This window comes from Camellia sinensis, chromosome 8, assembly GCF_055761805.1.
Source record: "Camellia sinensis isolate YWXY chromosome 8, ASM5576180v1, whole genome shotgun sequence".
NCBI lineage: Eukaryota > Viridiplantae > Streptophyta > Magnoliopsida > Ericales > Theaceae > Camellia > Camellia sinensis.
The window spans coordinates 143,974,047-143,984,813 of record NC_138968.1 but is presented as its reverse complement, the minus strand read 5'-3'; the positions used below and the strand labels follow the sequence as shown (position 1 = coordinate 143,984,813).

The window sequence follows — 10,767 nt, the reverse complement described above, 5'->3', positions numbered from 1 at the left end:
GCCGATCGGTTTCATCCTCTTTCAAGATAGGAGCATCTTTACGGAGGAAACAAGCCAGGTTCAGAGTTGTAAGATAGAACAACATTTTCTGTTGCCATCTTTTAAAGTCAGTTCCTGAAAATTTCTCTAGCTTTTCACCGTGATTTACCGGTACTGTTACAACAGGAGAAGGGGTTGGCGTCATTGCAGCCACCACAGTTGTACTTGTTTGGGCATTAGTTTCAGTAGCCATCAATTCTAATTTATAAAACAAAATTATAATTAGAATTTACACTACACAAAAAATTAAACCGAATTCACAGAATTAATTTCTGTAAAAAATAAAAGAAACAAGAATGTAACTTTTATTTTTCAATTAATTTGGAAATAAAATAAAATTTTATTCAACCAAATTAATTCCACTCAGGAAATTAAATTCCGTAAAATAAAAGAAATAAGAATATAACTTTTATTTTTCAATTAATTTGGAAATAAAATAAAAGTTTATTCAACCAAATTAATTCCACACAGAAAATTAATTTTTGTAACACTTCAATAATTAAAATACTAAAACAGAATGTTAAGTAATGAAAACTCAGAAAATAATTTCTAAAACCCAAAATTAATTTCTGAAAAAATTCCACAAAAATATATTATGAATTGTTAATGACACCAGTATCGTACTTAAGATTGTTGGAACAATCTTCTGTGTAAATGAAATAAATAAAAACAAAGCCAAACAATAGAAAATAAAACTTACAGCTTTTATTTTGTAGAACCGAATAAAAGAAAATTCAAAGACCAAGTCAAGTGTGTGACACTCTATCCTTAAGGCAGATTCGCCCCGCTACGGTGCTTACGGTTGAGTGGCGTCTATCTCCCAGGATACAATGATCTTCACAAATTTGTAGAAGCACTTCAAACAAATTTGTTCGGCGAACCAAACCTGTGATCTATACTCTCTTTAATTTATTCTAAAACTAAATATGAAGAATAAATGCACTAGAGCAAAAATGGGCAGCAATGAGACAATAACATGACTGATTTCCGAATGTCTCTAAGTGTAAAGATTGCTGGAATATAATCTCTATTTATAGGCAACAAAGTGACAGTTGGAATAGTCCGAACAGGTATAACAAATTGAATGAACAGATGCACTTTTTAATTCAAACAATTCTTCTGATCGTTTGTTTGGAACAAATTTTCAAACCTTTTGTTTTGAAAAATGTATCCATTGCAAACAAATATTCAAACTAACAAATATTCAAACTATTTGAAAAGTGCCGTTGGAGACAAACATAGGAATAGTTTGGACCTTTATTATTTAAACTATTTAAAATATATATATATATATTAAACTATTTGAATATATATATATTAAACTATTGAAATAGTTTAATAAATAAAGGAAGAGGTGCAAACTTTAGGAAATCACTTAGGAATCCAAAATTTGAATTTATAATTAAATTAAATTCCCACAATTACAAACTTTAGGAAACCACTTAGGAACCCAAAATTTGAATTTAGAATTAAATTAAATTCCCACAATAATTTTTATTGAAAAAATTCAAATAAATTTTATCTAAAAAATTAATGTTAGACTCGAAAACGACGTCAACTTCCCATTCACTCATAAATGGTTCTGACGTTCCGTCTTTACCGTGTGACTTGTCACGCGGCAAGAAACACGCCCTCTTCGGACCCATCCCAAAAGACGTTTGGGGCCTACTCAATTTTGGCCTCAAAGTCTGCCCAAAATAAGTCATAATAAACCAATTTTTCCAACAAATTAAAGACAGATAATTACGAAAGACCTGTAATTGGAGAACATTTTATACTATCTTAATCTTTTTACTCAAAGAAAATAAAAAAATTTATCAAAAATGATAAATTTGAGTTAGACTCAAATTTAAATACTTAGCTTTCGTTTGGAAAGTTGATTGATTTTTAATTATTTTAACTTGAGTTAAAAAGTCTTGTTTGTGATGGACTTTTTGACTTTTTTTACTTTTATGAGAAAAAAATAAAATAATTATAATTTCAATGTGACATTTTATCTTATTAACTTTTTAGTTTATTTTATTTTTTTATGACTAAAATAACTTCCAACTTACATGCCAAAGATAGCTTTAAAATTGGATTCATATGAACCCAGTAAATAATGAATCAATTTTTAAAAAAAATTATAAAATCGTGAAGAATTCGTCTAAAATTCACCATTTCATGCCAAAACAATGAATTCGCCACTTATCCATTCCCTTCAAAAATTGTATAACCAAGCTCTTATTATGAGTCGTTTTGAAAATATAGTTAAAAGTTGATTTTTTTTTTTTTTTTTTTTTAAATATGTAAAAAATATGAAAAACAATATAACCCAAAATAAATTAAAACTACCCTAATTTCCAAAAGAGCCTATGACTTTTGATATATTTTCACACACGTCTATCCATACGTTTTAAACTGTATGACCAAAACATTTAGCATCGTGTAATAATTACTCCGACAATATTTGACATTACAACTTGATTGTAAATGATTTACTAATTATTACGTTTGAAAATGAGATGAGATATAGATATAGTTCGAAATAGGCCCTTTCCTCTCACCCAGCCCAACTTCATATTTTTAGGGCTTACAAATATTTGGCCCACGGAGCTGAATAGGATGAGGAATAGCAGCCCAGCCCAACTTAACCTGTGTAATTTTCACTTTAATTTTTATTTCAATATTATTTAATCACATAATTAGCTAAAACAATAATAAAAGATAACAAAAGTGTATAGATGCTTCTTTTTTTTTCTTTTTTCTTTTTTTAATTCAAACATTTGTTAGAAAACCCAAACTCATTTTAGTATTAGATTTTGTTAATAACTTAAATTCAAATAATTATTAAAAAATAGCACAATGCTCACATATCTATAACCCAAGCTGCATGAAGAAGGTTGCCTCTGGCAAGCATATCCAAGGGAACACAATTCCAGTAGCATAATGCACAATTTAATCACCATTTCCATGGACCACCAAAAAAAAGAACAACTACTCAATCATCAATCAAGTACACCAAAAAAAAGTCAGAAATCTTAATACATTGACATACTCAATCCTGCGCAATCAAACATGAACTATTCTATGGGTAGCTAAGAACTACAAGAGTACACTGAGGAAAGCAAAAAGATTGAAATAAGGAGAAGTCGGAGAATGCAAAGAAAATTACTTGGATCCCGAGCCTTGGGGCTTAAGCTGGTGAAGTACAGAGTGTCGAGCCACAACGTGCCATAAAATTGAAAGTTAACCCTCTCAACGCTCCATGCTTCTAGCATTGACATATTCAAACTTGTTTCGCAACCATTTAGAATTTCAGAACTCCTTTGAGAAAGATGAGAAAATATCGCTAATTTTTCTTTCTTTTAGACTATGCTGAGCAGCATCCAACTTTTTTCACAGCGGATACATCATCCTTGCCACCAACATTAATGGTTTGTCCCTTGGGCAAAGCCGCTGGGTCATCCCCAACTTCCAGGGCCTTCCTGCTGACAACATGATGTATTTGAGTAAGAACTTCTGTGAAGGCATTTTCCACATTCATGGACTCTAGAGCAGAGGTCTCCATGAAAAAAGTGCTTTCTCTTTCGGCAAATGCCTTGGCATCCTCAGTGGAAACAGCCCGCAAATGACGCAAATCTGCCTTGTTACCAACAAGCATGATCACAATGTTTGAATCTGTGTGACCCCGGAGCTCCTTTAACCATCTCTCTACATTCTCAAATGTTACGTGCCGAGTGACATCATAGACAAGCAATGCACCTACAGCTCCTCGATAGTATGCACTTGTGATTGCGCGGTACCTTCAACAAGGAATATGCCATAAGATGAGATTCTTAAGGGAACACAGTTTTGTCAAAGTTATTTGTAATCACAATCAAGTAAGCAACACTATGGGATACAGGCAATAGAACTGAGCTACCCTAATACAAGATATGTATGAGACAATTAGCTTGCACACCACAGAGAATAAGGATCTAATAGCATGCGATTGAAACTTGAAGCGCACTAAGAATTAACCGTCTCTTTCTTTGCTTATCTAAATACGCAAATTACATAGAAAACAAACAAAATTTGAAGAAACTACAGTAGGGTCAGACTAAATGAACGCTGCAAGATACCCTATGATCAATAATATCACAATACTTGATGTTGGTACAGCAGTTTTGATGTTTCAAATTTCCTCAGTAATCAACCATCCAAGAAAAGTGAAAATATTTTGACTGATATAGTTTTTAACAAGTAGTAATTTAATTGGTCCGACTCATAGTTATATCACAAATTAGTCATTTATTTATAAACCTAATGTGCTTAACATCCCAGCAAACTGCAGAGTGTAAAAGTGTAACGACCCTGACCCATGATTAACGTTAATCTATGATTTCATGTGCCTAATAAGTTATTAAGATCAAATTTTGGATTAATTGCATGTGTATTTCGTTATTTGTGTTTTTATCTGTTCATTGTAGGAATATCTGTTTGAAATTCTGTTATATTTTGCGAATCGAAGGTTCTATCGGCATCCGATCATAGAATTGATTTAATTTATGTGTTATTTGGAATTTTTAGAACCTTATGGTAGGTTTAAATAAAATTCGATTTGGAATGATTAAATTAGATTAAATTAATACCCACTTATTTAACCTCAATTAATTACACTTTATCCAAGCCTATGTAAGGCACCAATTGAGCCCCCACTCATCTCTTTTCCTTCAATTCAATACATTTTGAGCCTATTCAAGTAAGAAAACGTGAGAGAGGGAGAGTAGGGAGAAATTGAGCTCAAACAAAGGATTTGCTAGGAATTGTTGACATTTGAAGAGGATTTGAGAGTTTCAACTTCAACCTTTGTGAATTCAAGTCTCTAGGTATGGAATCAAACTCTTAGTTGTGTAATTGGGTTAGATCTTACAAGACTTCTAGTGAATTAAATGAATTTATGTGGGAATTGGGTTAGAAATGAAGAGCGTTAAACCATACCATGCATGCATGCATATTTTCTCACATTTTGAGTTGAATTTCCAAGAATTCCCTCATGCATGTCTTGAATTTACCTTAATTTCGGGAAATCATCAAGTTTCATGATGTTTTGTAGCATTTGATCACGTTTTGAGAAATTTGAGTTTAAGGGAACTCATGCATGTTATGTTCATGAAACATTCATAAAGTTTAAGTTGAATTTTTGAACAATTTGTATGCTTTTGGGCCTTGATTTCATGAAACGATCTTCAAAGCATGATGTTTTGTGAGTTTCTAAATGTTTTCTAGAATTTTGGCCCAAGATGATGAGTTTTGAGGTGTTGAATTCATGATTTGCAACTTGGAGACAAATCTGGAAATTTCAGAATTTGCATCTACGCTCGAGCGTAGGAATTTACGCTCGAGCAACCACTCTGAGTGCGTGCACTTCCGCTCGAGTGATCTGAAGTACGCTCGAGCGTAAAATGCAAGCCCTTAGAAGTTTTTGCGTTTTGCAACACGCTCGAGCGAGGGTCTAAATCTCACGCTCGAGTGGGGATCAAGCGTGAAAAACAAGCAACCGGTGCTTTTTTCAAAGTTTGCAGACCGCTCGAGCAAAGAAAGTTGCGCTCGAGCGGACCCTCACATTTTGCATGTCCGCTTGAGCGAGGAAAGCCACGCTCAAGCATGAACCCTGTTTTCAACAAGTTTTGAAAAATGTTTGCAAGTATATTTTTGCATCTTCATTTCATCCTAAGCATTCCTAGGCCAAGATTAAGAATCCATAATGAGGCTAAAGGCTACAAACGCACTAAGAAAAAATGAAATAAGTTACGTACAATCCGAGCGTGTGTTTCAATGTATGAATCTACCATGTTATGTAAGTCATGCGCCTCAGGTTAAGTGAATGGCCCACTTTGTCGTCTATTTGGAGCCTATGAAGCATGGACACTCCAAAATTAATGCCGTAGCAGTGTCCGACACGCGGACACGCCGGGGACACGGGGACACGCCGGGGACACGGGGGACACGCCGTGGACACGTACGGGACACGCCAGATGGCGTGTCCCTTTAATTTAATGATTTTTTTAGAAGGGGACACGGCAGGGACACGGAGGGGAACGCGTGTCCATTTCTGGACACGCCATGGGACACGACGGGGCTCGTTTTTTGAATTTTTTATATTTATTTGGGGTCAAAGTATAATATTTATAAAGTAAAAAAAAAAAAAAAAAGAAGCCCTAATCGAAACTGAGTAAAGGAGGAAAAATCAACCTTCTCTCTCTCAGTCGAAGCCCTCTCTCTCAGTCGAAGCCCTCTGAAGTTGATCGAAGCTCTGTCTCTCAATCGCAGTCCTCCGACGTCGATCGCAGCCCTCCGATGTCGATCGCAGCCCTCTGACGTCGATCGATCGCAGCCCTCTGTCCCTGCTTCAGTCGATCCAGTCGTCTTCGAAGGTAAGCCCGTCTCTCGCTCTCTCTCTTTCGCCTCTGTCTCCTTCTCTTTCTCTCTCTCTCTCTCTCAGCTTTCGACTGAGATGAGATTGAGTTTTATTTTTATTTATTTATTTTTTTTTTTCGTTTATATATGTTATTATATGTAACATACTTTTTTTTTTTTTTATTTATTTTTTTTTATTTCGATACTCTTTTTTTATTTATTTTTATTTTGATATATATTAATAAGCCTCTTTTTTTTTTTTTTGATATATATTATATGTAAGACTCTTTTTTATTTTTATTTTTATTTGTTTATATGTTTATATATATATATATATGTAAGAACTTTTTTTTTTTAATTATATGTTTATATATATGTATATATATAAAACTGTATTTAAATTCTATTTTTTTTATTTAAACTCTTTATTTAGATGAGGCTGTTTTTTTTAATTATATGTTTAAATTCTGTTTTATATATATGAAAGGCCTACTTCTTTTTTTCTTTTTCTTTTTTTTCTTCTTCTTTGTCTCTTATTTAGTGTTTTTGTGAAGAATATTGTTGGATGTTTTTCCCTTATATTTATTGTTGGATGTTGGATGTTGGATGTTGAATCTTTTGCCTCTCTTATATTTATTGAATTAATGGTACTATATTAGTGTTTGTTAATTTTGATTTAGAATGAATGTAATACGAATCTACATAACACATAAAAATATATATATATATATATATAAATAAATAAAAAATCGCCGTGTCCCCTGCCGTGTCCGTGCCCCCATTTTTTGGAAATTGCCGTGTCCCGTGTCCGTATCCGTGTCCGTGTCCATGTCCGTGCTTCATAGTTTGGAGCTACCAGTTATCCGTGAGTAATAACTTTGTAAAGTTATGCTCAATATTAAATATTTTCTGAACATCATATAAGAGGCCTTTGATAATCTAAGGATTACTAGCTGGTTGCGACGCTAAACCCATAGGGGCAGGTTTGGGTTGGGACAAAAAGCATAAATATTAGCATAATTTTGTCTTGCATCAATACTTAACATACATAAAACACAAAGGATAATTACTAAAATGTAGGAAACAAACAAAGCCAATGATTTAAATTGGATAAGTTTTCAGAAAGAATCCAACTCATGACAATCTAGGTATTGTAAGAGTTTCTACTTACCTAATCATCTTGTTAAGAACATGTTACAGAAGAAAAGACGCAAGAATCTAAGGATTCTATCTACTACATTACATGGTATTCACTCAAGTAAGCCTGGTGCAACAAAGTGAACTTCACTTCCACTAAACCAAACACAATGTACGAACATAACGCACAGAAAGAAAGAAAAAAATGTCTTAAACTTTTTTCTAGGTTTTCTCAGCAACCAAACAAAGGACCGAAAGCACAATCCAGATCTGATAGTGCAGAGCAACACATTAAAAAATAAATAAATTAAAACAATTAAAAAAACACAAAACAATTTCACATTGCGAACATATACAACTCATCAATGACTGAAACAGAGCAATAGTGTCGCATTACAGAATCAATAGACACAACATCATATATATATATATATATATATCGATCGAGAGAGAGAGAGAGAGAGAGAGAGAGAAGGCGGGGTATAGATCCGAACCTTTCTTGGCCAGCGGTGTCCCAAATCTGGGCCTTGACGACCTTGTCGTCGACGTGAATGCTGCGAGTGGCGAATTCGACGCCGATGGTGGACTTGGACTCGAGGCTGAACTCGTTTCTGGTGAATCTGGAGAGGAGGTTAGATTTGCCGACTCCTGAGTCGCCGATTAGTACTACCTTGAACAAATAATCGTAATCGTCATCTGCTCTATACGCCCCCATTTAATTTGCAGATGAAAATGTGAGATTTGAGTTTTTTTTTGTGTGTGTGTGGGTGTGTGTAGATTTGCTGTTATATAAGCAAGAGGAGTGATGAAGAAGAGAGAGAGAGAGAGAGAGAGAGAGAGAGAGGAGAGAGGAGAGAGGGAGAGGAATTCAAAGCTGAAAGCCTCTCTGATGTCTCTCTCAACATAATTTATGCGTGTGTGTAATAAATGTGAGAATTAAACTGCTGTCTTGGCCGGAGTCCGAGTTCTATTCTATGCAACAATTTTTAAAAATGATTTTATAAGAATTTTGCTAATAAATGCTTTTTATTAAATTTAATATTCTTTTACAAAAATTAATATATATATTTTTTAATCTATTTTCAATACTCTTAATCTCAATATTAACCAGCGCTCTAACCACCACCTTTAGCATTTGCCATATTACAATACTAATTAAAAGTACAAAACTTAATTATTGTAAGATTAAATTACTTTTAAACTATTTAATGATTCTGTTTTAAACCCTTAAATTAGTATTGCAAATATATTACAAGTGAAGATTTTAGATTTTTTCAGAGAATTTCAACTTGTTTTGATTGACGGGATACTATTTTATATAATCAGTACATCATTATGATATATTGTATTTTTTACAAGTATGTGGAGTATGTAAAAGTGGGTTCTACATGTTTGAAATGAAAGAATACATCATAATACTAATATATGCATTACATAAAAAATTTCACCCCAAAGGGAAGTAATATGAAAAGCATCAAAATATAGGTAAAAATTTATAATAGCAATGAACGAACTCTTAAGTGAAGTTGACCAATTTGTTGGCCACTAAAACTCTCATCACCAGCTCAACACCATAAATTTGGGCTTTCTAAGTAATTCTCATACCATATCTAACCAACTGTCCATATTAGCTTCTCTGCCTTTTATGCAATCCACCTGTCTTAGTATCCTGCACTCAAAACAAGTACATGTTGGAGCATCATTAACCAACTCCTTTTCAATCTCAATTCATTTCAATATGAACAACAATTCAACCGATTCCATTAACTAAAATATAACAAAACAAGTACGGAACAAAAGAATTTATTGGTAATAGATTGTAGGAACTACCCGTAATAACGAACTTGCAAAATGGATCTGTTTATCATAAAGAGATTCATCGTTCCTGACCCTGCTTCACCTTAATTGTTATTTGAACAAGTAAAAGTTCTGTCTTGGTCCGAAACTACCTACAGGTGGTAGGGGTCGAGTTATTGATGTGAGATGGATCCAGAAAAAGTGGGGTTCTAGTTATAATCCAGAAATGATTCGTGTATATATTTTACAGAAACGTGAAATCAAAGTAGGCGATAAAGTAGCTGGAAGACATGGAAATAAAGGTCTCATTTCAAAAATTTTGCCTAGACAAGATATGCCCTATTTGCAAGATGGGCATGTTTGATTGATAGGATTAGAATATGAGATTTGAATTATTAATTCGTGGGTCCAATAATCCTGTATTTGTTTTGAAATTTTGTTTCAGGATTATTAATTCAATGAATAATTGATCCAATAAATTTGTAGGATTATTAGTAATGTAGTAGGGGTGGAATTATATATCCTGAGTTGAGAAATAAAATAAAATGATTATTTTACCTACTAATCTAATGCAAATCAAATAATGTACAAGAGGATAATTTATTCTACTAATCCAATTGGATAGTGAATATCACACTAATTTGATTGGATTATTAATACCTTCATTATTAATCTTGTGAATCAAACATGGCATGAGCGTCATGTTGTCCTCCGGTCATAAAATATACATGATTAGTTAGCAGGTAAATACATATTTTTAGAATTTATTTTGTAAGAACGAGTCTATAGTAGCTCAACTTTAGCAAAATTCTTATTACTAAAAAAATAAAAATAAAATAAAACTATTTTTCTTTTTATTCTTATCCGTTGCACCACGGTTCCAATCATTATTGTGCCTAATTCATATTTTAATTTGATTTTAAATTTCAAATTAAAACTTTATTAATCCAATGGCATTTTTGGAAATTAATATAATAAATAAAGTGTTGTATACATAAAGTTCGAATAATCATAGAATTACTGCAAGTGGGATTGGCATAGGAATTTAACCATTTGACAAGAAAATTTGAACGTTATGCAACAACCTCACGTTTGTATTTATTATACGCATTCACATGTGACAGTTGCATTTCACTTGTTTATGCAACTTTTTGTTCCCAACTTTTTCCTTCTGAATTTCGAAAGGGAAACTTTTAATATAGTTAACCAAGGTCGGTTTGTATTAATTTAGCATTAATTTTATTCTTATTATTTAATTTTATTTAATGTGACACATTCACAAATATTAGTGGGCTCAAGTTATAGATAGGTCATCTCATATAATAAACAAAATGTGATTAAAAAAATACATTTGTTATAGTTTCCTTGACAGTTTTGCTGTTATTCGAACTCTTGTTACAAACAAAACACACA

The 10,767-nt window shown here is 32.9% G+C and overlaps 1 protein-coding gene across 1 annotated transcript; it reads right to left on the bottom strand.

Moving 5' to 3' along the window:
• Nucleotides 1-2,994: 2,994 nt before the first annotated feature.
• Nucleotides 2,995-8,519, bottom strand: LOC114266145 (ras-related protein RABA1f). Its single transcript, XM_028207032.2, has 2 exons — nucleotides 8,052-8,519; nucleotides 2,995-3,824 (listed from the first exon to the last, which is right to left on the bottom strand). The coding sequence occupies exons 1-2, from the start codon at nucleotides 8,270-8,272 to the stop codon at nucleotides 3,392-3,394; spliced, it is 654 nt and encodes a 217-aa protein (XP_028062833.2). The 5' UTR covers nucleotides 8,273-8,519; the 3' UTR covers nucleotides 2,995-3,391.
• Nucleotides 8,520-10,767: the final 2,248 nt, after the last annotated feature.

What these genes read in the sequence shown, in the direction of transcription:
- LOC114266145 (XM_028207032.2), bottom strand. Translation starts at nt 8,272, where the DNA reads ATGGGGGCGTATAGAGCAGATGACGATTACGATTATTTGTTCAAGGTA. An exon ending in GACACCGCTGGCCAAGAAAG is followed by an intron (nt 3,825 to 8,051) that starts GTTCGGATCTAT and finishes TCCTTGTTGAAG; the next exon opens with GTACCGCGCAATCACAAGTG.